At 38.2% G+C, this 26,836-nt stretch overlaps 1 protein-coding gene across 44 annotated transcripts; it reads left to right on the forward strand.

The window, feature by feature from the left end:
• The first annotated feature begins 1,633 nt into the window (after positions 1-1,633).
• LOC103699525 lies at positions 1,634-25,702 on the forward strand. 44 transcript variants are annotated; one of them, XM_039123324.1, is made up of 12 exons: positions 1,643-1,793; positions 1,918-2,150; positions 2,773-2,932; positions 3,044-3,165; positions 3,405-3,461; positions 4,310-5,190; positions 5,306-5,365; positions 5,481-5,535; positions 5,676-5,732; positions 20,853-20,909; positions 23,859-24,644; positions 25,425-25,702. In XM_039123324.1, the coding sequence occupies exons 10-12, from the start codon at positions 20,895-20,897 to the stop codon at positions 25,485-25,487; spliced, it is 864 nt and encodes a 287-aa protein (XP_038979252.1). In that variant the 5' UTR covers positions 1,643-1,793; positions 1,918-2,150; positions 2,773-2,932; positions 3,044-3,165; positions 3,405-3,461; positions 4,310-5,190; positions 5,306-5,365; positions 5,481-5,535; positions 5,676-5,732; positions 20,853-20,894; the 3' UTR covers positions 25,488-25,702. The 44 variants fall into 44 exon arrangements, 35 of the variants coding, with proteins under 35 accessions (XP_038979252.1, XP_038979260.1, XP_038979234.1 ...); XR_005510408.1 differs by lacking the exons at positions 23,859-24,644; positions 25,425-25,702 and adding an exon at positions 22,974-23,035 and having other exon boundaries at positions 1,634-1,793; XR_005510403.1 differs by lacking the exons at positions 20,853-20,909; positions 23,859-24,644; positions 25,425-25,702 and adding exons at positions 5,914-6,700; positions 6,798-7,159 and having other exon boundaries at positions 1,634-1,793.
• The last annotated feature ends 1,134 nt before the right edge of the window (positions 25,703-26,836 follow it).

The raw sequence follows: 26,836 nt of genomic DNA on the forward strand, positions 1-26,836 counted from the left end.
CGGGATGATTATATTCTATTAAGTTGTGAATGATTGTTTTATGATTATTATTTTTTAGGGTGTAGTCTTATCTTCTAAAGTTCAAATGGACCAACAATTAGCATATCTGGTTGACTCGGTGATTTATTTTTCGAACTGAGGTTGGCTCGTTACAAAGCCAAATATTGTGTATTCTAGGTAAATTGTCTGTTTTGGTTTCTTAGGACTCACTTCTCGTAGGCTAAACATGATTCCTTTTTTGGCTTCCAAAAGGGCTCCATTTATTTTTATACAAGAATTGACTTGTGTCTGGCCTGTAGTGGATATAGCTTTGTGTTCACTTCTCGTAGGCTAAACATGATTCCTTTTTTGGCTTCCAAAAAGGCTCCATTTATTTTTATACAAGAATTGACTTGTGTCTGGCCTGTAGTGGATATAGCTTTGTGTTCTTTATTATTGGAAGCCATTCTTTTCTTTTTCTTTTTTCTAACATTTTTTAATATTTTTTCTTTTTTTAATAAAAAACGTTGTCTTCTTGCACCTTCCATGCTAGACCTAATGATTTCTATTGAACACAGATAATTCCTTGACCTGTACGTGGTTTGACGGCCATACTCTTTCTGGTTCCCTTTAGATGAGATGAAGTTTCTTGATTCCACCTAGTTTGAGACTAAGTTTGTTTAATTTATTTACATAAATAGTACACTTGTATTGCGTTCAGATGATAATGTACTTGCTTGAGTTTCTATTGTCCGCCGGCCTTTGTAGTTTAGGTAATTATGGATAGCCACTCTCTTTGCCAGCTATCCCTTTTTAACCACAACTTTTATGTTGATTATACACTTTGCATTCCGCTTTATTCATGGTAAATCTACTTCATCAGTTTTTGTGGCTCGGACCTTCAAACTGCATCATCCTAGAATTTTACCAAACTCATAAAAACTGTTCAAGTATATTCGTGTCTGCTGTTGTACTTATCTATTTATCTTCCGAGCTATTGCTGACCCTATGCAGCAGCTAAAGTCCCGAACCTTTTGGGTGATGATGACATCTTTACTCCTTTCTTTGATAGCCTTTAAATGAATATTACAGCTCCTTAGTCATCTTATCTTATAGGGGCTTGATTCGTGATTTCTGTGGAAGCTGTCCTCGATAAATCCTAACCCATTGATGTCTCTTTAGCAAGCATATCTGATTGGTGGAACAGCGTGCTCAGGTCGAAAAATTTTCTGATCGCATTATTCTTGAAGTATATAAGTATATTTTGATTTATTTGCCAACAATTGTCATAGTATCTACTTTTATTGCTTTAGGCTGTGATTTCTGAATCAAATTAGCTTTTTGGTCTATTATTGACGTTCAACAAGCATCAATAGCCTTGGACACCAATTTTTTGGACTGGTGTACTAGATTAAATTATCCATGTGTTGCTGACTACTTCTGGCCAGATCTTGATTTGAAAGCATTGGTAGCTTGCGGGTTGGGAGGGAACCTCTTGGTTCACGTATCCAAAAGCTCCAAAAAAAATTTTGGAACCGGTACGGGCCGATACGGTTAGCCGGTTCGGGCCGGTAACGGGTTTTTTAAACACCGAACCAGACCGTTCGGAGCCAGTATCGGTTCGGTACGGGCTGAACCGGCCGGTACAAGCATTCCTTGCTTTTTTGTTTGTATGGATGCATTTTTGCAGGAATATTGATGCAACAAGGGTTGACTTCTAAATTTGTTCTCTTCTTTGCATGCACCTTCTCTGGCAATAGGCGAGGCATTTTTGGAAGGTCTACTACACTGCTGACAACCAATCTGCATTCATTGTAAGTTGGAGAGGTCATCACCCGAGGAGAGGAGCGGGGATCTTCTCTTTTTTGTGTGTATGTATGTATATTGATGAGATGATGGGTGACTTGTAAAATTGCTCTTTTCTTCTTTGCGTGTCAGCTTCTCTAGCAATTGGCGGGGAACATCTGGAAGTGGCGAATTTGAGCCTCTTTTTCCTTTTCCCATTTTGCCTTCTAATTTCTTGTTTTTTGAAGATTATATTTTTTTTAAGGCTTCTTTAATTACAAAACTGTAATTAAATTTCTTCTGATGTGTTTTTTCTGCTGTTCCTGAAGAATTCATATGATTTGGAGGCTGATGATAGTTTCGAGATAAAGATGGTATCAATAAAGGTACGATTTTGACTTCGAGAACCGACATTCTCAAAGTTCGTATTTTGCTTGTCAGAAATCAGGAGTTGTTTGCTCAATACTAGAATGTGTCGCATATTTACATTTTCTCCTTCACAAAATCCCGACCATAAATAGATGGGCTTTTTTACATGAACTACCAGTTTGTGTGAATCTTATTGTGCTATTTTTTTCTGCAATTCTTTTATGTCTCTTGTTATTAAGTTAGCTGAAATGCCTGCTTCACCATTGGATAACTTTTCTCCTAATTGTTGCGATTGGCTAATTAATTTAATTTGTTTTTTCATTTTTATTTCTGCTCTCATTTAATTTGGGATGCTCTGGTGTTTTTCTGACATTTACATCTTTGTTTTCCGATCGCAGTATTTCTTGAAGTATGTAAGTATATTTTGATTTATTTGCCAACAATTTGTCATAGTATTACTTTTATTGCTTTAGGCTGTGATTTCTTGAATCAAATTAGCTTTTTGGTCTATTATTGACGTTCAACAAGCATCAATAGTCTTGGACACCAATTTTTAGACTGGTATACTAGATTAAATTATCCATGTGTTGCTGACCTGTTCTGGCCAGATCTTGATTTGAAAGCATTGGTAGCTTGCAGGTTGGGAGGGAACCCTCTTGGTTCACGTATCCAAAAGCTCCAAAAGAATTTGGAACCGGTACGGGCCGATACGGTTAGCCGGTTCGGGCCGGTACGGGTTTTTAACACCGAACCAGACCTTTCCAAGCCAGTATCGGTTCGGTACGGGCTGAACCGGCCGGTACAGCATTCCTTGCTTTTTTGTTTGTATGGATGCATTTATGCATGAATATTGATGCAACAAGGGGTGACTTCTAAATTTGTTCTCTTCTTTGCTTGCCATCTTCTCTAGCAATAGGTGAGGCATTTTCGGAAGGTCTACTACATTGCTGGCAACCAATCTGCACTCATTGTAAGTTGGAGAGGTCATCACCCGAGGAGAAGAGGAGCGGGGATCTCCTCTTTTTTGTGTATGTATGTATCTTGATGAGATGATGGGTGACTTGTAAAATTGCTCTTCTCTTCTTTGCGTGTCAGCTTCTCTAGCAACAGGCGGGGAACTTCTGGAAGTGGCGAATTTGAGCCTCTTCTTCCTTTTCCCATTTTGCCTTTTAATTTCTTGTTTTTTGAAGATTATATTTTTTTTAAGGCCTCTTTAATTACAAAACTGTAATTAAATTTCTTCTGATGTGTTTTTTCTGTTGTTCCTGAAGAATTTGTAGGATTTGGAGGCCGATGATAGTTTCGAAATAAAGATGGTATCAATAAAGGTACGATTTTGACTTCGAGAATCCACATTCTCAAAGTTCGTATTTTGCTTGTCAGAAATCTGGAGTTGTTTGCTCAATACTAGAATGTGTCGCATATTTACATTTTCTCCTTCACAAAATCCCGACCATAAATAGATGGGCTCTTTTACATGAACTACCAGTTTGTGTGAATCTTATTGTGCTATATTTTTCTGCAATTCTTTTATGTCTCTTGTTATTAAGTTAGCTGAAATGCCTGCTTCACCATTGGATAACTTTTCTCCTAATTGTTGCGATTGGCTAATTAATTTAATTTGTTTTTTCATTTTTATTTCTGCTCTCATTTAATTTGGGATGCTCTGGTGTTTTTCTGACATTTACATCCTTGTTTTCTATACATCATGACAGTGACACCTCTACTTTTGTTTTGGTTTTTATGTGCTGTGTATGTTGCTTAATCTTTTATTTGACAAAAGTGATGGGTTCTTTTAGTACAACTTTCAAATCATATCATATGCAGTTGCCATGAGATAATGACATGATCTTCTGAAAATGCTTTTACATAATCTTAGAACTATTAGACTAATCCCTGTATAGCCCCTATCCCTTTTTCTATTAGATCAAGTTTCGAATCGGAAGAATTTCTCATTGTTTTGTCTGCTGGCCATCAGTTATGGTTATATCCTTGTGACATACCGTGTGGTAATTCCAATCCTTTAATCTTTTTTTATTAACCTTGTTGGTTACAATGAATCTGCATGACTTTCCATTTGCTTGGAAACTTTAATTTTCATGTTTTCATGCCTGAGTTTGTATTGTAATTTTAGTATGTTTGTTAATGTATTTTATGTGGGCGGGGCTTGGTGCAGTGGTAAGGTTGCTCCATTTTGACCTGTGCATATTATGAGTTCGAACCACCTCTCGAGATCCTGTGGGGCAGAAACCTTGGGACGCCTTTTTTTTTCTTTTGAATGTATTATGTCTAATAAGGGTGAGATTTGTGATATCTTGTAATGATTATATTCTATTAAGTTGTGAATGATTGTTTTATCCTTATCATTTTGTAGGGTGTAGCCATATCTGCTGAAGTTCAAATGGACCAACAATAAGCATATGTTGGTTGACTCTGATTTATTTTTGGATCTGAGATTGACTTGTTACAAAGCCAAATATCGTGTATTCTAGGTAAATTTTCTGTTTTGATTTCTTAGTACTCACTTCTCAGCTATTGTTGGACCCTATGCTGCAGCAAAAGTCCGAACTTTTTGGGTGAAGATGACAGCATCTTTACTCATTCCTGTGTTATCCTTCAAATGAACTATTTCTACTCCTGGTCATCTCATTTTATAGGGGCTAGATTCGTGATTTTCTGTGGAAGCTGTCCTTGATAAATCCTAACCATTGATGTCTCTTAAGCAAGCATATCTAATTGGTGGAACAACATGCAAAGGTCGAAAAACTGTCCGATCGCAGTATTTCTTTAAGTACGTAAGTATATTTTGATTTATTTCCCAACAATTTGCCTTACTATTACCTTTATTGCTTATGGCTGTGCTTTCTTCAATCAGATTGGCTTTTTGATCTGTTCTTGATGTTCAACAAGCATCAATAGAGCTAGTCATATTTTAGATTGGTATACTAGATTAAGTTATTCATGTGTTGCTGACCGGTTCTGACCATATCTTGATTTGAAAGTACTGGTAGGTTGTGAGCTGGGAGGGAAACCTCTTGAGTCATATTCAGATTTGCGGTAAACCTTATTTATTTATTGCTGTAGACCTGATTATCTAATGCTCGAGATTTTGTGAGCTTGTCATGCAAGACATAAGCTTCAAAATGGCTTTTATAATGGTTCCATGCTTTAGATGGAGCACGGGCAGGCATACAATGTGACGGATAATCGCCTTCTCAAAGAGTTGGTTCTTGTATGTTGGTAAAAAAGGCTCAGCCTTCCACCTCTCCTGCCCCCTAGCTTTCTTCTGCTCTTTTTTGTGTATGTATGTATATTGATGAGAAGATGGGTGACTTGTAAAATTGCAGTTCTCTTCTTTGCGTGCCAGCTTCTCTAGCAATAGGCGAGGAACTTCTGGAAGTGGTGAATTTGAGCCTCTTCTTCCTCTTCCCTTTTTTCCTTTTAATTTCTTGTTTTTTGAAGATTATGTTTTTTTATGACTTCTTTAATTACATAACTGTAATTATATTTCTTTTGATGTGTTTTTTCTTCTGTTCCTGAAGAATTCATAGGATTTGGAGGCTGATGAAAGTTTTGGGATAAGGATGCTATAAAAAAAGGTACGATTTTGACTTCGAGAACCCAAATCCTCAAAGTTTCTATTTTGCTTGTCAAAAATCAGGTGTTGTTTGCTCAATAACAGGCTGTCACATTTTTACATGTTTCAAATCTACTCGCATTCCAACCTCATTTTTTCAGTTTTCCTGACTCTTCTTTTTTATTGCACTTATTCTTTCCCAGGTAATTTTTGGTCTTGCATGGATTCTGTCATCCTTCATTATTCTCTATTTTCCATCTTTTCTTCAAGTAATAGTGTGAAAAAAGACGAAGTGGCTTGCTTAGAGGCCAACTAGTGCTGGCGATAACTTTAAGTTCCATTTTTGCGCTTCATTTATGTAGGAGTTGCAGAAGCCGAGGTAGAAATTTCTCTAGAGTTGGTATTAACTAGGGTAATCTCTTTGGACTTTCCCATGATGATGTCCTTAGTCTTGGTAACAGTTATCCAATCAATCAATTATTTATTCTGGTCCTTTGTCTACTTTTATTTTTCCTGATCTTGCTACTTATCTCTGTATATCTGGTGGTAATTTGATTCACTTGTAAACTTTTATGCTTCAGAGGCCTGGATCATACTCTATTGCTATGTGGTGGTCTATCGGTTGCTGCTGCAGGAATTTCTATACAATAGTTTGAATTTGATTTTCCACTACAACTGTTCATGAAATACTCTTTCCTTATAAACTTATTACTATTGTTTGACTACTAGAATTATTCCGAATTTGTTATTTATAAGATTCACTTCTATTTATTTGCCCCTTTTTCTTCATAGCTATTTATTTGCCCCTTTTTCTTCCTAGCTATTTCGTAGTATTACTTGCTAATCAAATTGGAAAGGGCGGAAATAAAATATAAAAATTTTATGCTTTGCAAGTTGGAAGGTCCATTGTTCTGCAGGCTACTGCTGCAGCCTATTGGAGACTGGACAAGATTTTTGGATCGCTAAATGCCTTTCCTCCTACTCAACTCTGTATACCATTTCTTTTCCTACTCTTCTGTTGGTTGATTTGTTCATTAAATATTGCACTTTATTCTTTTATTGACAGCTTTTGAATTTATATGTTAAGGCCATTTTCTCCAGAAGGTTGTGATGATTCTTGGACTCGGGTTTTGTTATGAAAGGAAAGCGGCTATTTTCTTGACGACGAGGCAATCTTGGATTTGGCATTCTTGGCTGTTTGTGGGACTCCGTTTAATTTGGTCTGGTGGTTATGTTCTATATTGTTTCGATGTGCTCTCTCTCCCTCTTTTCAATTGTTAATGTTCTGGCTTGCGAATGATCTCTGACATGCTAAATTCATGGGAAATCCTAAACCATTAAGCTTAAAAGGTTGCTATTTAGGATTTCTCCGGAGGCTTATTTCGTTAAATGCTAAGACTAGTTCTCTGGTTCTTCATATAAAGAGTTTGGATTATTTTATTGCTTCTATATCTCTCATCCTACTTGGTTGTTGTGCATAAATTTGTGCTGGTTGTTGTTTCGGTTGGCTGCCATTGCTTGCTCCATTTGATGACATGTGAATGATGGTCATCAAGTTCTGGGCAAACTTTTTTTGGGTCTGTTAGTCTTAATGATGCAATTAGTTGTCCACCCGCTTTAATTTGTTGTTGCCCGCACCACGTTTGTGGAATGCCCCCGCATCTATTTAATGTTGGCATTATGTGGTTCTGTATGCTGTTTTTTGCCACTGTGACTGAGACACATATAACTTTGAATAATAGTAATTTCTGCGCGTTTGTTACCTGTTGCTATAAACTTTGAATGATATGATCGACCCTTTCTTGGTAGATGCTGTTTGTAGGTCACTGTTGGTTTGAACTGTGGATGAAATGTTCTGCTAGTTGATTGCACTTCTAGTCATCGTATCTGGCGTTGATAAATAGTTAATTTTTGAACCAACAATTTTATTTTTTTGGGCTATGGTAATGTGCATTTTGTTGTTTTAATTCAATGTTCAATAAGCATTATTCAGTTGATCTCACCTATGTTCAATCTTCACGTGTTCAATAAGTGGTTCTGTATGCTATTTTTTGCCTTTGTGACTGGGGCACACATATAACTTTAGTGTTTTCATGGATCGATTATAGTAATTTCTATGCTTTTGTTGCTTCTTGCTGTCAACTTTGAATGATATGGTCAGGCCTTTCATGGTGGATGTTGTTTGTAGGTCACTGTTGGTCTAGACTGTGGTTGAAATAGTTTGGTGCTGGAGATTATGTTCTCTTCAGCAGCGATTGAGCGAGCAGCTCCGGAAGGTCTGCTGTTCCGCAGACAATTGAGCAGCAACAATCGTTCGATGGGGGGAGGAGAATAAGAGACTGTGGGATCTTTTCCCCAGGTCGGCTTCTAGTTCTTTTACTCACGATTTGTTGGTCTTCTCTTTCTTCTTCTCCTTCAACTTGTTGTTGGTCTCCCGGGGGGGTAATTGTTGGGAGTTGTATCCTACGTGTCAATCGTCAGCGTGTTGATCTCTTATATTCATTGTTGGGAATTGATTGACAAATTAATAAAGTGTTATTTGGCATTATTCATCATTTCATTGTACATCTTCAAATGATCTCTTATATGATGTTCTTAAGACTTATTTTATGATAAAGAAGGATTTATGTTCTTAAACCTATTTGCGACCAAATGATATGCTGTTAATAGGACAACAGCATTGTCGAGATTAGGTCGTTATGAGACATATACGTTGGTTGTCCTCTTAACCAAGGAGTGTGGAGATACTGATATGTCACACAGGTGAAGTGGAGTACATTTCACTGAACGTGACCAATTCCGGAATGCTCTACTGTCAAGAGATGTTCCGAGTGGATATGGGTGTAAATATCCCTCAGACCTGAGATCACCACAGTGATTAGCAAGCAACTTACTGTACTTTGGTACCGAACTAGCAGAATTTCTAATTCTGGAACGGAAGGTTACTGGGTGCAGTCAAGTACTTGCGAAATCAGTGCGTGAGTCAAGATGGAATTGACCCCTCCTTGAAATAGGAGATAATGCTGTGTTCAATTTAGCAAAATCTTGGCCAGGGCAATCCTTGTGATGAGTCACCGGATTTCTAAAGTTGATCACATAGTGGATGTACTGATTAGAGAGTTGACAGAACTCTGAGGTCATCCTAGCATTAGTAGTCAAAGGGATGAATTATACAGTAACCATAGTCTAGGGTTTCAGAATATTTGCTTCGTATATATTCGGCCTATCCGGACGTCGGATACCATTGCTAGATGGTCACATCGATTAGTGCAAGAAGTCGTTCCTGTACTACCGGCTTAGGTTCGAACCAATGAGGTCACACGCATAGAAGTTTTCTGATTGATCAAGATAGCTGATGGATGATTGAGAATCATTTAGGAATAATTTGGTCAACTCGATTGGCAAATTATCCTATAAAATAATTAAAGTAATTATTGGAGGATTAATTAGTAATTAGATTACTAATAAACTCAATTTGATTGAGTAAACGGACTAAGGATGAGCCAAATTGAATTGGATTTAATTTTGGTTTTGACCTAATTGGATTAGTGGCGCAGGGGTCGACTCGAAGTAAAGAGGGGTCGACTCGAGATGGGCTGGGGTCGACTCAAGCTTGGCTGGGGTCGACTCTCTCTCAGAGAATCCAAAGAACGAATTCTTCCCAGGTGGGGTCGACTCGAAGTAAAGAGGGGTCGACTGGAGATGGGTTGGGGTCGACTCTCTCAGACAATCCAAAGAACGACTTCTGTTTTTCCAGATGGGGTCGGCTCGAGTTTCCTTAGGGTCGATTCGAAGCAAGTTGTTGGGGTCGACTCGAGCTCTGAAAGGGTCGACTCGTTGGGGGTATCAGGAGTTCTCTGTCGTCTCAACCAGGGTTGACCTGCGAAGCTATGGGGTCGACTCGGGTCGACTTTGGAGTACGACTCGAAGGGGAAGGAGTCGACTCGAGGCGACTTGGAGTCGACTCGAGATCGGGAAGGTCGACTCCTTCTGAAAATCCGGAAACTCGTGGACGGGCTGAATTCGGGGGATTCGATCCGGACGTGGATTTTCAATGAAAAGTGAAGGGATTTGGATCGTGGGACGTGGGAGAATGGTTAGATGATGATGGAATATCAGCACCATCTATTTCGATCCTATCTCACCTGCATGAACCATCTATTGTTTGAATTTTGAGTTCAAACAAGATAAGAACTATCTTGTTACAACCAACACCTTCATGCGCCAACAAGATACCAAATTTCCATTTGAATTTCGAATTCAAATGATCAGATGGCGCGCCTTTAAAAGAAGAGTTCCAATTGTGGCTAAAAAAGAAATGAAATTTTGTGAATGAAATTCAGCCTTCCATCTCGCCCATTTTCATCTTCCTCTGAGTCCATCTCGCCATAGCTGATAGGGATCCCAGATAAGAGCCTTTAGATCAGATCTAAGTCCTCTTCAATCCCTACTAACCATTCCTCCAAGTTCTTCCAAGAAGGCGAACCAAAAGTTGATAGCGTTGGAAAGATCAAAATTCAGCAAAGGAAGATCCTGCGCAAGCTAGCACTTCCGCGGGATTGGATCACTCCAGGAGCTTCGTGTGGATTACTTGTAGAGGCCAGACGAGTGTGTGGCTACGAAGCTCGAGCATCAGATCCGTTACTTTCAGATTTCATAAAGGTATAATCCGTATAAATCTAGGTCGAAAGATATATCTTATAGGTTTCAATCCCCGAGGGTTAAACCTCTTTTGGGGCTCTTCACAGAGTAATCTTCCGAGCCTATTCGATGGGCATTCGAAGATTAGTTGGGTGTTAGATTAGTTGAGTTTAGAACTTAATTAATAATCTCATTTCAGATCTGAAATTAATCGTGCAATGATTTTAGCTTAATCGTTTAAACAATCCCGACATATTGATCATGTATACTTGTAGTGGTACTTTGAAATTTGATTTCTTATGCATATCTGAATTAAAATGTCTAATTCGATTTTTTCGCTGTGAATTTCAAAATTAAAAGAACTACGTATGGCTTGATCTCCCTTGTGAAGGGGGTACGTAGGCAACCCCAACAGGTACAGCCATTATTTTTGAAAAATTCTAAATTTCAACATGCTATCACTACTAGCATCATAGGATCGCTTTCGGTAATGGCCGTGATGTTGTGCTTCTTGTTATCTTGTTCTCTTTGTTTGTTTATGTTTCTTCTCTTTTGCTTTTCTTCTTCTTTGTTTCGCAAACTGGGAGAGCGGCATTGCTTTTGGGTTCTATACAAAGAGGCTGTGATGATTCTTGGATGAGGGTTTTGATGGAGAGAGAATATTTTGATCGCTATTTGTTCAATCTGGATTTGGTATTCTTGGTTGTTGGTGAGATTCTGTCTAATTTGGTTCTGGAGGTTATGTTTATATTGTTTCGATGTGCCATCTCTCCCTCTTTTCAATTGTTAATGTTATAGCATGTGAAATGATCTCTGACATGCTAAATCCATAGGAAATCCTAAACCATTGAGCTTAAATGGTTGCTATATAGGATTTCTTCGGAGGCTTATTTAGCTAGATGCTAAGACTAGTTCTATGGTTCTTCATATAAAGAGTTTGGATTATTTTATTGCTTCTATTTCTCTCATCCTGCTTGGTTGTTGTAGATAAATTTGTGCTGGTTGTTGTTTTGGTTGGCTGCCATTGCATGCTCCATTTGATGATATGTGAATGATGTTAATCAAATTTTGAGCAAACGTCTTTTAGGTCCGTTAGTCCTGGTGATGCAATTGGGTGTCCACCTGCTTTAATTTGTTGTTGCACGCACCACATTTGTGGAATGCCCAAACATCAATTTAAAGTCGGCATTATGTGGTTCTGTATGCTGTTTTTGCCACTGTGACTGAGACACACATATGACTTTAGTGTTTTCATAGATGTATTATAGTAATTTCTGTGCTTTTGTCGCCTCTTCCTGTCATGATATGATCAAGCCTTTCAAGGTGGATGTTGTTTGTTGGTCACTGTTGGTCTAAACTCTAAGCTGTGGATGAAATAGTTTGGTGCTGGAGGTTATATTCTCTTCAGTAGCGGTAGAGCGAGCAGCTTTCGAATGTCTGCTGTCCCGCAGACATCCGAGCAGCGGCCATTGTTAGATGGGGGGAGGAGAAGAAGACATTGTGGGATCTTTTCCCTAGGTCGGCTTCTAGTTCTCTTTCTCAAGATTTGCTGGTATTCTATTTCTTCTTCTCCTTCTACTTGTTCTTGGTCTCCCGGGTGGATAATGGTCACAATGTTGTGCTTCTGGTTATCTTTTTCTCTTTCTTTGTTTATGTGCCTTCTCTTTTGCTTTTCTTATTCTTCTTTGTTTCCCAAATTGGGAGAGCGGCGCTGCTTTTGGGTTCTTTACATGGCGGCTGTGATGATTCTTGCACGAGGGTTTCGCTACAATTGAGAGGAAAGCAGTTATTCTCTTGACGGCAAGGCAATCTTGCAGGCAACTGTTTGCAGCCATTTTGATTTATTAGTTGCAGATCAATCGGTGAATCTGAGCCCCCCTCCATCTTCCCCTTCTCTGCTTTCAAATTGCTGGGATTTTTGTTTTCAATATTCTTTTTTACGGTTGTGTTTTCGAGAGATTTTAATGTAGATTTAGGTGGAGAGTGTAGGAAATGGGGAGATCTTGGTCAAAGTCTCTCTCCCTCTCTCCCTTTTCTTCAGTATATCTTCAAAAGTTTTGAACTTGGTTCAGATATTTTATTTTGTTAACTTTGCTTTAAGTTCTCTCTGGACTTGAATGATAGTGAGATAATATTTTGATCGGTGTTTGTTCAATCTACATTTGGTATTCTTGGTTGTTGGTGGGACTCCGTCTAATTTGGTTCTGGAGGTTATGTTCTATATTGTTCTGGCATGTGAAATGATCTCTGACGTTCTAAATCCACGGGAAATTCTAAACCATTGAGCTTAAAAGGTTGCTATATAGGATTTCTTCGGATGCTTATTTCGTTAAATGCTAGGACTAGTTCTCTAGTTCTTCATAGAAAGAGTTTGGATTATTTTATTGCTTCTATATCTCTCGTCCTGCTTGGTGGTTGTACATAAATTTATGCTGGTTGTTGTTTCGGTTGGCTGCCATTGCTTGCTCTGTTTGATGATACGTAATTGATGGTCATCAAATTTTGAGCAAACTTTTTTTTGGGTCCGGTAGTCTTGGTGATGCAATTGGTTGTCCACCTGCTTTAATATGTTGTTGCACGCACCACGTTTGTGGAATGCCCGAGCATCTATTTAATGTTGGCATTATGTGGTTTTGTATGCTGTTTTTGCCGCTATGACTGAGACACACATAACTTAGTATTTTCATGGTTGGATTATGGTAATTTCTTTGCGTTTGTTACCTCTTGCTGTCAACTTTGAATGATATGATCAACCCTTTTTTGGTAGATGCTGTCTGTAGGTCCCTGTTGGTCTAAACTGTGGATGAAATGGTCTGCTAGTTGATTGCACTCCCCGTCAATTTATCCGTCTTTGATAAATAGTTAATTTTCGGACTAACAAATTTTTTTTTTTGGGCTATGTTAATTGGATTTTGTTGTTTTAATTCAATGTTCGATAAGCATTATTCATTTGATCTCACCTAAGTTCAATCTTCTCGTGATGCTGCAGGCCTTAAAGCATTCACGTCATAAGTTATATTAATTGCAGTTGTGTTCAAAGTATTTCTGTTCCCTTTTAAATTTTTATCATAACCACAACTGAGGTGACATATGTCACGCCCCGGACACGATCCGTGACACGGCCGTGCTATTGCCGACTACCGCCCACAATAGCACGAAGCCTCATACATGGGTAACAGGGTAGTCAGACTAGTCAAACTGTCATATTTTTAAAATATTTGCAGTGTATCATATAAGGTAGTAAAGGTTATTTCTTCTTCCATCTCTGTGCCAGAGTCTTCCTCCCTCTATTTTACTGTTGAAACATGAAACAGAGGGAAGAAACATTCCACAGAGGAACTTCCCCCCTTTTTATTTTGTTTAAACCTATTTTAGTAAATCAGGTCATACTTTGCTCCGGGTTGGTTGTAGCCGAGCAGTACACCCTTCAAGAAATCCCTCCTTCCTCTCCTAGGGCTTCAGAGGTTCAGCTCCTTCAACCTTCGGCTCTAGGGTTCGGCTTCTATGGTATAGTACTCCAGAGGGCTAAGGAATAAGAGGGTATAGTAACTCCTAAGCTAAGAAACTGGGAGTTTAAATAAACTCTGCTTATTGGAGAGGTGGCACCCTCTCCTTCCTCCTTGCTTCGGAAGCCTACAGCTGCCCTTTCCCTCAGGCCAGCTGGGCTTGTCCTTTCAACCAGGGTGAGAGGTGGAAGACTCCCATTATGCATGGATGAGGGCCCAACAGCTGGCCTTCCCCCCTACTGGCCAGCTGGGGCCCGTCACTTCAGTCCTTAGGCTTGAGGTGAGGGTTGCCATCCATGGGCCCAATACGGCCCCATTAATGACCTGGCCCAAATACCCTTAAACTGGGCTTCAAAAGTATTGGGCCTAGTTAGTATCGGGCCTGGACATTACATTCTTTCCCTCTTAAATAAATTTCGTCCTCGAAATTAATCATACCTCAATTCTTTGGTATGCAATGTAATTCTCTAGAAAAACCGACTGAAATAAAGAAATGTGAATAGCCAGAATCAAACGAAATCCATGGAAAATCCTAAACCATTGAGCTTAAAAGGTTGCTATATAGAATTTCTTTGGAGGCTTATCTCGTCAGATGCTAAGACTATTTCTCTGGTTCATATAAAGAGTTTGGATTATTTTATTGCTTCTATATCTCTCATTTTGCTTGGTTGTTGTACATAGATTTGTGCTGGTTGTTGTCTCAGTTCGCTGCCATTGCTTGCTCCATTTGATGACATGAATGATGGTCATCAAATTTTGAGCAAACTTTTTTTGCTCTGTTAGCCTTGGTGATTCAATTGGTTGTCCACCTGCTTTTATTTGTTGTTGCATGCACCACGTCTGTGGAATGCCCCACATCTATTTGTGTGGTTTTGTATGCTATTTTTTGCCTTTGTGACTGTGACATATAACTTTAGTGTTTTCATGGATCTGTTATAGTAATTTCTCTGCTTTTGTTGTCTCTTACTGTCAACTTTGAATGATTTGATCAAGCCTTTCATGGTGGATGTAATAGTTTGGTGCTTGAGATTATGTTCTCTTTTTTTTTTTGGTGTACCGGCATCTCACTGCAAACCGTGAAAACGCCCAGAATAATCAAAAAGCAAAACACGCTCTAGTGCCACCGGCACTCGCTCGAAACCCCTCCATAGGACGGCTCCAGAGTGGTGTGCTACGAATGAGGCGACCCAGTCTGCTGCACTGTTCGCCTCACGAAAGACATGCGTGGCTCGGAAGGAGTCCACCTCCCCCACCAGATAGCAGATATCATAGACAAGAGGGTGCAGATCTGGCCGCGGCTCTTTAGCAGCGATTGAGTGAGCAGCTCTGGAAGGTCTGCTGCTCCGCAGACAGCCGAGCAGCAACGATCGTTCGATGGGGGAAGGAGAAAAAGAGACACTGTGGGATCTTTTCCCCAGGTCGGCTTCTAGTTCTCTTACTCAAGATTTGTTGGTCTTCTCTTTCTTCTCCTTCAACTTGTTGTTGGTCTCCCGGGTGGATAATGGCCGCGATGGTGTGCTTCTTGTTATCTTGTTCTCTTTGTTTTTGTTTCTTCTCTTTTGCTTTTCTTCTTCTTCTTTGTTTCGCAAACTGGGAGAGCGGCATTGCTTTTGGGTTCCATGCAAAGAGGCTGTGATGATTCTTGGATGAGGGTTTTGCTACATTTTGAGAGGAAAGCAACTATTCTCTTGATGGTGAGGCAATCTTGGATGGTCTGCTGCTGTTGTTCTGCAGGCAACCGTTTGCAGCCGTTTTGATTTATTAGTTGCAGATCAATTGGTGAATCTGAGTCTCCTTCTCCATCTTCCCCTTCTTTGCTTTCCAGTTGCTGGGATTATTTTTTTCAATATTCCTTTTTAAGGGTTTCTTGAATTTCTGAGAGATTTAAAGTAGATTTTGGTGGAGAGCGTAGGAAGTGGAGAGATCTTGGTAAAAGTCTCTCTATCCCTCTCTCCCTTTTCTTCAGTATATCTTCAAAAGTTTTGAACTTGGTTAAGATAATGCCTTTTGTCTAAGTTGCACATGATAATGTACTTGCTTGAGTTTCTATTGTCCGTTAGCCTTTGTAGTTAGGTAATTATGGATAGCCACTCTCTTTGCCAACTATTCCTTTTAACCACAAATTTTATGTTGATTATACACTCTGCATTCCGCTTTATTCATGGTAAATCTACTTCATCAGTTTTTGTGGCTCGGTCCTTCAAAACTGCATCATCCTAGAACTTTACCAAGCTCATAAAAATTGTTCAAGTTTATTCTTGTCTCTGTTGTTGTCTTAATTATCTATTTATCTTCTGAGCTATTGTTGGACGGTCCGGTCCGGTACGTACCGGCCGGTACCGTACCGGCCGGTATGCGGTAGTTTCAAAAACCACAGCGCGCGGCGCTGTGGTTCTAAAAAAAAAAAATCGTACCGGTGCGAACCGGCCGGTTCGCACCGGTACGAGGCCGGTACCGGCCGGTACGGGCTCCGAACCGGCCGGTACGCACCCGTACCGGCCGGTACGGGCTCCGAACCGGCCGGTACGCACCCGTACCGGCCGGTTCGGATAAAAAATCGGAAAATACCGGTTTTTTATCCGTTCCGGTACCGGTCTAGGACTGGACCGGTACGGCATTCCATGGTTGGATCCCTATGCTGCAGCAAAAGTCCGAACCTTTTGGCAATGATGACAGCATCCTTACTCATTCCGGTGATAGCCTTCAAATAAACTATTACAACTCATGGTCATCTCATCTTATAGGGGCTAGATTCGTGATTTTCTGTGGAAATTGTCTTCGATAAATCCTAACCATTGATGTCTCTTTAGCAAGCATATTTGATTGGTGGAACAGCATGCTCAAGTCGAAAAACTGTTCGATTGCAGTATTTCTTGAAGTTTGTAAGTATATTTTGATTTATTTGCCAACAATTTGTCAGAGTATTACTTTTATTGCTTAAGGCTGTGATTTCTTGAATCAGATTAACTTTTTGGTCTGTTATTGACGTTGAACAAGCATCAATAGTGCTGGACACCAATTTTTAGACTAGTATACTAGATTAAATTATCCATTTGTTGCTGACCTGTTCTGACCAGATCTTGATTTGAAAGCATTGGTAGGTTGTGAGTTGAGAGGGTACCCTCTGAGTCATATTCGGATTTGCAGTAAACCTTATTTATTTATTGCAGTAGACCTGTTTATCTAATGCCGCAGATTATGTTAACTTTTCATGTAAGACATAAGGTTCAAAATGGTACTTATAATGGTTCCAAGAATTAGGAGCATGGGCGGGCATACAATGTGATGGATAATCGCCTTCTCAAAGAGCTGGTTCTTATATGTTGGTAAACAAGGCTCAGCCTTCCACCTCTCCTTTCTCCTAGCTTTCTACTTGAGAGAGGAGGTGAGCATCTATAGTGATTTCTCAGTTACCTTTCAAGCATTGTTCCTTCTCCTTTTCTTCTTCGCTTTTTTGTGTACGGATTTATTTTTGTATGAATATTCATGCAACAAGGGTGACTTCTAAAAATTGTTCTTCTCTTCTTTGCATGCCATCTTCTCTAGCAATAGGCGAGACATATGTGGAAGGTCTGCTACATTGCTGGCACCTGAGCTGCATTCATTGTAAGTTGGAGAGGTCATCACCATCGGAGAAGAGGCGCGGGGATCTTCTCCTCTTTTTTGTGTGCATGTATATTAATGAGATGATGGGCAAGTTGTGAAATTACTCTTCTTCTCTTCTTTGCGTGTCAGCTTCTCTAGCAATAGGCGAGGAACTTCTGGAAGTGGTGAATTTGAGCCTCTTCTTCCTTTTCCTTTTTTGCCTTTCAATTTCTTGTTTTTTGAAGATTATATTTTTGTAAGACTTCTTTAATTACATAACTGTAATTAAATTTCTTTTGATGTGTTTTTTCGGTTGTTCCTGAAGAATTCATAGGATTTGGAGGCTCATGATAGTTTCAAGATAAAGATGGTATCGATAAAGGTACGATTTTGACTTCGAGAACCCAAATTCTCAAAGTTTGTATTTTGCTTGTCAACAATCAGGGTTGTTTGCTCAATACTCAAATGTGTCACATTTTTACATTTTCTCCTTCCCAAAATCCCGACCATAAATACATGGGCTCTTTTACATGAACTACCAGTTTATGTGTGAATCTTATTGTGCTTTTTTTTTTCCGCAATTCTTTTACGTCTCTTGTTATAAAGTTATCTGAAATGCCTGCTTCACCATTGGATAACTTTTTCTCCCATTTGTTGCGATTGGCTAATTAAGTTAATATGTTTTTTCATTTTTATTTCTGCTCTCATTTAATTTGGGAAGCTGTGGTGTTTTTCTAACATTTACATCCTTGTTTTCTATAAATCATGACAGTGGCAGCTCTACTTTTGCTCCCATTTTTATGTGCTGTGTATGTTGCTTAATATTTTATTTGACAAATGTGGTTGGTTCTCTTAGTACACTTTCAAATAGTATCATATGCAGTTCCCATGAGATAATGACATGATCTTCTGAAAATGCATTTGCATAATCTCAGAACCGAACTATTAGACTAATCCCTGTATAGCTCCTATGCCTTTTTATATTAGATCAAGTTCAGAACCAGAAGAATTTCTCTTTGTTTTGTCTGCTGGCCATCAGTTATGGTTATATCCTTGTGACATACTGTGTGGTAATTCCAATCCTTCAATCATTTAATCATTTTTTGTTAACCTTGTTGGTTACATTGATCTGCATGACTTTCCATTGGCTTGGAAAACATTTCTGCATGTTGTTCTGGATACTTTACCATTTCTTTTTCAACCTCTCTTTCTCTTTAATTTTCATGATTTCATGCCTGAGCATGTTTGTTAATGTATTACGTGCGGGCGGGGCTTGGTGCAATGGTAAGGTTGCTCCATTTGACCTGTGCATCATGTATTCGAAACACCTCAGATGCTAAGTGGCAGAAACCTTGGGGATGCCTTTTTTTGTTTTCTTGAATGTATTATGTATCATAAAGGTAAGGCTTGTGATATGTCGGGATGATTATATTCTATTAAGTTGTGAATGATTGTTTTATGATTATTATTTTTTAGGATGTAGTCTTATCTTCTAAAGTTCAAATGGACCAACAATTAGCATATCTGGTTGACTCGGTGATTTATTTTTCGAACTGAGGTTGGCTCGTTACAAAGCCAAATATTGTGTATTCTAGGTAAATTGTCTGTTTTGGTTTCTTAGGACTCACTTCTCGTAGGCTAAACATGATTCCTTTTTTGGCTTCCAAAAAGGCTCCATTTATTTTTATACAAGAATTGACTTGTGTCTGGCCTGTAGTGGATATAGCTTTGTGTTCTTTATTATTGGAAGCCATTCTTTTCTTTTCTTTTCTTTTTTCTAACATTTTTTAATATTTTTTTCTTTTTTTAATAAAAAACGTCGTCTTCTTGCACCTTCCATGCTAGACCTAATGATTTCTATTGAACACAGATAATTCCTTGACCTGTACGTGGTTTGACGGCCATACTCTTTCTGGTTCCCTTTAGATGAGATGAAGTTTCTTGATTCCACCTAGTTTGAGACTAAGTTTGTTTAATTTATTTACATAAATAGTACACTTGTATTGCGTTCAGATGATAATGTACTTGCTTGAGTTTCTATTGTCCGCCGGCCTTTGTAGTTTAGGTAATTATGGATAGCCACTCTCTTTGCCAGCTATCCCTTTTTAACCACAACTTTTATGTTGATTGTACACTTTGCATTCCGCTTTATTCATGGTAAATCTACTTCATCAGTTTTTGTGGCTCGGACCTTCAAACTGCATCATCCTAGAATTTTACCAAACTCATAAAAACTGTTCAAGTATATTCGTGTCTGCTGTTGTCTTACTTATCTATTTATCTTCTGAGCTATTGCTGACCCTATGCAGCAGCTAAAGTCCGAACCTTTTGGGTGATGATGACATCTTTACTCCTTTCTTTGATAGCCTTTAAATGAAATATTACAGCTCCTAGTCATCTTATCTTATAGGGGCTTGATTCGTGATTTTCTGTGGAAGCTGTCCTCGATAAATCCTAACCATTGATGTCTCTTTAGCAAGCATATCTGATTGGTGGAACAGCGTGCTCAGGTCGAAAAATTTTCTGATCGCATTATTTCTTGAAGTATATAAGTATATTTTGATTTATTTGCCAACAATTTGTCATAGTATTACTTTTATTGCTTTAGGCTGTGATTTCTTGAATCAAATTAGCTTTTTGGTCTATTATTGACGTTCAACAAGCATCAATAGTCTTGGACACCAATTTTTGGACTGGTATACTAGATTAAATTATCCATGTGTTGCTGACCTGTTCTGGCCAGATCTTGATTTGAAAGCATTGGTAGCTTGCGGGTTGGGAGGGAACCCTCTTGGTTCACGTATCCAAAAGCTCCAAAAAAATTTGGAACCGGTACAGGCCGATACGGTTAGCCGGTTCGGGCCGGTACGGGTTTTTAACACCGAACCAGACCGTTCGGAGCCAGTATCGGTTCGGTACGGGCTGAACCGGCCGGTACAGCATTCCTTGCTTTTTTGTTTGTATGGATGCATTTTTGCAGGAATATTGATGCAACAAGGGTTGACTTCTAAATTTGTTCTCTTCTTTGCATGCCACCTTCTCTGGCAATAGGCGAGGCATTTTTGGAAGGTCTACTACACTGCTGACAACCAATCTGCATTCATTGTAAGTTGGAGAGGTCATCACCCGAGGAGAGGAGGAGCGGGGATCTTCTCCTCTTTTTTGTGTGTATGTATGTATATTGATGAGATGATGGGTGACTTGTAAAATTGCTCTTTTCTTCTTTGCGTGTCAGCTTCTCTAGCAATTGGCGGGGAACATCTGGAAGTGGCGAATTTGAGCCTCTTTTTCCTTTTCCCATTTTGCCTTCTAATTTCTTGTTTTTTGAAGATTATATTTTTTTAAGGCATCTTTAATTACAAAACTGTAATTAAATTTCTTCTGATGTGTTTTTTCTGCTGTTCCTGAAGAATTCATATGATTTGGAGGCTGATGATAGTTTCGAGATAAAGATGGTATCAATAAAGGTACGATTTTGACTTCGAGAACCGACATTCTCAAAGTTCGTGTTTTGCTTGTCAGAAATCAGGAGTTGTTTGCTCAATACTAGAATGTGTCGCATATTTACATTTTCTCCTTCACAAAATCCCGACCATAAATAGATGGGCTTTTTTACATGAACTTCCAGTTTGTGTGAATCTTATTGTGCTATTTTTTTTCTGCAATTCTTTTATGTCTCTTGTTATTAAGTTAGCTGAAATGCCTGCTTCACCATTGGATAACTTTTCTCCTAATTGTTGCGATTGGCTAATTAATTTAATTTGTTTTTTCATTTTTATTTCTGCTCTCATTTAATTTGGGATGCTCTGGTGTTTTTCTGACATTTACATCTTTGTTTTCCGGATCGCAGTATTTCTTGAAGTATGTAAGTATATTTTGATTTATTTGCCAACAATTTGTCATAGTATTACTTTTATGCCTTTTCGAAGGGGATTTTTTCTTTCTGGGTTTGTTTTTGATCCCAAAATGGATGATTTGTTGCCCCTAGCCAAGGTTCGGGAGCTAGATTTTATGTTTTTCTTTCTATTGGATTCGATTTTCTGCCAAAGATTTGGTTTTGGAATCTCTATCTTGATTGCCCATCAAAGATGGAACCTTTATCTTGATCTCTTTAAATTTTTCATTGTCTTTTTTTTTAATTATTATTTAGCTGAATTCTTTATTTCTTATTTGCTTTGTTATTTCTCTCTCTCCAGCGCGCGCGCGTCTCATGCCAGGTATTTAGAGTCACTTATCTAACGTTGGAGTTTGGATTTTATAATATCATGGAAGAGCTGCTTTGATAATTTTTTTTCCTGATTTTAGTTTCTATTTATTGAGAGTCGAAATTTGGCACTAGTTAAACATCTGCTTGAGTTGTGAAAAACAAAAAGATCTGAATTTGGGTTTTGAAGATTGAAGAATAGGTGGCAATATTCAGAAGCCAGGATTTTTTTTTTCTCAATTGTTTAGCTTGTCCAAGAATGTTCTGACCTCGTAAAAGTAGATATGATATGTTTTCAGCTTATGTTTTAACTATGACTGCCGTGAGTGTTGGACTAACTTTAATTTACTATCTTAGCTCGTTTACAAAACTTAATTTATTTGGATTGTTTAATGATTACAGCAGTCTTTTGTTAAGTATGTCGCATCTGAAAAGGTCCCCAAGGAATTTAAATCATTCCTTTACTGTTCTCCTTGAGGCTTGGAAGAAAAATTTGCTCCATGGCTTTTTATTTAGTCTGTATTAAGTTATTTGATTTTTCATTTTTCCCATCAATTTCCTATGCCTATCAGAGCATCATAATTTTACTGTTGTTAATTCTTTTTTTATCATGTAAAGGATTTCAACCAATTTTTACAAGACAATTATAAATGTGATATAAAATTTTGCCCCAAAGTCAAACCTATGGAAAAAACATTAATTTTTCTTGGATTAAAGTTGGAACACTACCTTGCTTTTGACCCAGCCTATTTCAGATATTGTTTTCTTGTTTTGGATGAAGACTTTCTTAAATGCAATTAAAGAAGTTGAATTTTATGTAAACCTAAATTGATTATACTCTCATCTGCTTGTGGTCAAGAAGTTTTCAACCCCATGCTATTAGCACAATGGTCATTGAAAATATATTTATAATTTTCTTGATGAATAGAGTATTTTTAAAAATCTAGCAAAGTTTGCAAGTACTTTACAAATCACTGTGACAAGATTTTGCTGTACTCTTCCCTTTTACATACTCAAATTTCAGGAGATTCGTTATTTTTCCTACTTTACTCGCAACTTTATCTCATGTTATTACATTTCCTCTATCATCGTTATCCCATATTTTGACATTGTTACCGTGACAATCTAAACTAGAATATGATTCTCAGTGTTTTGACTTTTACGCTATCAAGGTTAAGGACTAAAACTGTCGTTCTTTTTCCTAATGTAGGTATCTGCCCTTGCTTATACTTTTGTAGAATGGGAGGCACCATCAACTGACTGCTTTTGCCTCCATAATATTGTGTAATAATTGTAAAGTAACTGGTTGACATGAAATGGCGACCAGTGTTGGTCAGACTTATTATGGATGGTCACAGGAGGAGTTATCTGATCGAGATGATTCTCAAGTAATTTTTTTCTAATCTCTTTGGGTTGTTCACCATCATAATTATTTGTCTAAAAAAATCTTTAATGCTCCTTTAGAGTGCTAAACTAACAGCAATTCATTCTTACATGTATCAAACCATCTATTTTTTGCTCTTTAACCCTTTTTTAATGACATTATTCAGGTTACATAAATGCTAACTACAATGATACGATATTTATCTATTGCTAGTTTCATTTTGCATTTCAGATTTTTTAATATATGATCTTACATGTAATATATTGTATCAAATTCTACACTATATTTGCAACAGAATGGTACGAGTTCTTTTATTCTCTGCTGTGGTCTTATTGGTTCTATTTTGCTTGTTTTCCTCTCCTTGCAGTTTCATTGCTGTTTTTGAAGTATATACAGTTGGGATGATATAAACTCCTTACATCTGCTTATTAAGTTAGATTGCTATGCAAAAGGTCTATAATGAATATAATTTTCCTATTCTGTTGTTATTGGGTGGCTAAATGGGTGCTTGAGCTTTATTAAGTACCTGAGTTTCATTTCTCTGTATTTCCTGATGTGACCTACTTTGTTATTCTTCTCCTATATTGAATTCTGAACTCATGATACATTACCTTTCAGCTGTGTTGGTATATTAATTTTCCCCTTTTTGTTTCTTACATTTTCTGTTGATTTATATGGATATTATATTAAGTTTGATACAAAGTTAGCAGAGAATATAGCATGTGATACAAAGAAGCCAATGAAAGATAATTGGGGTGCTGTAATTATTTAAATATATTGTTTTCTTTCATTTATGTAGAGTATTAATATTGTTAATGTGGTTTGCAGGAAGCTTCGGTCTCGCAAATGCTTGATCATGGTTCTATATCCTTTGGAAGATTTGCAGCTGAGTCATTGTCATGGGAGAAAAGGTCAGTGTTTACTCACGACAGACGCCAGGAGGAACTGGACAAGTTTAGTGGCTTAGTTGCCGAAAAGAAAGCATACTTTGAAGAATACTACAGAAGGCTTCGAGCTTTAAAGGCCTTGGAACAGAACCAGCAAACTGAGCTCACATTGGATTATGGTGGTGATGGTAGTAATTCTAGCCAAACTGGAGAAGATGATGAAACAGCTCTGCAGCATGGAAGTCTTAGAGATGGGGCAGCAGAAACTATTGATGCCCCTTCTACAGAAACTGAAAATGAACTAAACTTCAAGCAGGATACGAAGTGCAGTCAAGCTCTTCAAACTAGACCGCTGTATCCAGGATCCACAACATCAAATATAGACTCGCTGAGAAGAAGCATGGAAAAAATTGAGCCAGAGAAAAACTTTAACCATGCTGTGATGCAAGACCTGGACAGAGAATCCTTGTCGTCATTAAGTAGAAGCATAGAAGAGATTGAACAGAATGATATCAGTAGTGTTGATGACAAAGAGATTCTGAGGGAACAGGAGAGTCCAGGGTCTAATGTTGAATCTGGGCCTCCTACCAACAGGTCTGTGTCAGACGTGACAAATTCTAGAACCGGAGTCTCACAGCATGCACCTGGTCACAACTTGATACCATACAAAACCAAACTGGCTGTTGAGAAACCTCCAGACTGTAAATCAGTTCCTGAAGTGAAGAAGGTATGGCAAACTTGGAATGTTTTCTTGCATGTGTATAAAAACTACTTGTTACTTTGAATAAGCTAGTTTGTTTTTCTTCAGTGACCAAATGAAATCAAGACTGGGAAAGGAACTGGAAATGTTTGTTTCGCTATGCTGCAGCAAATCCAACTTCCCAGTCAGATATGATGTCCAAATTTGTTTTAAAAATACGGCGTGCTAGGGACATACTTGGGCAATAGCTCATTTAGGAGGAAAATCTTGACCACCATGGGTCACCCAGTCCACAAAATTGATTCAGATAGGATTTTGGGTGCAGTAGTTCGTGCACATTTTCTAAATGCAATATCTCCTTTTCCACCATTCAGCTCAGAGCTAAAGCAGAGCCGGCTTGTTACTGACCGTCTCCACAGAATCCCAGCATGATTTATTGATCAGAAATTGTTTCTTCCTTTCATCCCTTTAACCTTCCAATCAGATATAACTTATTTTTATATTAGTTATCTAACCAAGGGTATATATCATGGCCATCACCCACAATTCAGAGAAGCATAAAAAAAGAGAAGTTGATGTACTCCATACGGTGGATTTTGATATGCCAAATATTACCTATTCTTCAGTTTATTCTTAATAGTAAATACAGACTTACTGTATATGCTAAGTATTGTTTGTTCCTACTAGCGTACTGAATATATTCAGTCAAGAGAATAGTGTAAGCCTAATTCTGTTATACCATGAGATTGATCCTTAACATTCTAGGAAAATGCTTCCCTTAAAACAATATCGTTTTGGTTGTGACAGGCAAGAGACACCACGATGGCAATGACTTGTCTGAAGATGCAAAGCCTCAGGTGTTCCCATTAAAAGGAATCAATCATCAGATAGCTGCAATCATGCATAATGCAGTGTGTCAGCAGCTGCCTGCTGTGTGCGGTTAACTAGTTATAATACCTGTTTTCTCTCCTAGTTAAAATGGCTGCTGCTGTCAAGTGGTACATATCTGTAGTCTGTGTAACTTGCTGTATCATATATGCCATAAAAGGCTGTAATTTAGATCTTGTATTGCTTTGGAGCGTTGATCCCGTCGGGTTACTCTCGCACGCGTTGCGACGATTGCAGTGGAAACACACGTGCGGGGTTGTTCATCACATGAACATTCGAGGAAGGGTAGAATTCAAAAAAATTCTGAGTTCACAAACTCAGAAAATTATGAATTAAAAAAAAGAGATTAAAATTAAAACTTGATTAATTTAATTCTATAATAAAGAATTGTAAGGATTCTATTTTACCTTTGAGCGGGTAGATCTTTACCGCTATCTGATGATCGAAGGATTAAACCGTACAAGTGTCCAACCTTTATAGGTATCCACACAAGGTACAGATCGTTTCAAGCATCTTGATTTCATCGGAGTGCTGGCTTTCTTATAGAAGATTCTCTTTTGAAGGTTGAAACTTTTTTAAGCAATTAACTTTTGATTGCTTCCAAGAGGAGGAAGAAGGAAGAAGAAAAAGAAACATTTTCTCTTTTTCTTGGAAGGAGGAAGAAGAAAAGGACTTCCTTGCGGCTAAAGAAGAGGAAGAGAAGGCTGAATTCAATAATCTCTAATGCATATTTAGCCCTCACGCCCCCCTCCTCTTTATGTAAGCATCTCATGTCTAGCTTAAAGAAGGAAAAGGATTTGGAGAAATTCTTTCTTGATTCACCCCTTCCAATCCTTTACTTAAAAGAGGTTGGAGAGAACCAAGGAGAGGCAACATGGCCTCTCCTTGTGCCGTGTGGAAGGCCAAAAAAGGAAGGAGGGGTGGGGCGTGATGCAATCAAGAGGTTCTTGGCGTGATTCAAGGAGGGGTGGATGCCCCTCCTTTGTTTCACCCGAGGAAGAAAAGGAGGGGGAGTTCCTTCCTTTTATGCTTTAGATTTTCTAATTCAATTAGGAATCATATGGTTCCTCTTGATTAATTGAATCCTAATCTAATTAGGACCCAATATGTCCTCCAATTTGATTCATGTAAATCCTAATCCAATTAGGATCCAAATTGGATTTATGAATTAAGTTCCTTATCAAATAAGGAGTTCTAATTAATTAGGACTTTCCATCCTTATCTAATAAGGTTAAGCCTAATTGATTTAGTCCAATTGAAATCCTCCTTCTTTAACTCACTAACTCTTAGTGGGTTAAACCAATTATCAATCAAATTGACAATCAAGATAT

The sequence above is a fragment of the Phoenix dactylifera genome, unplaced genomic scaffold (assembly GCF_009389715.1).
Source record: "Phoenix dactylifera cultivar Barhee BC4 unplaced genomic scaffold, palm_55x_up_171113_PBpolish2nd_filt_p 002411F, whole genome shotgun sequence".
Taxonomy (NCBI): Eukaryota; Viridiplantae; Streptophyta; class Magnoliopsida; order Arecales; family Arecaceae; genus Phoenix; species Phoenix dactylifera.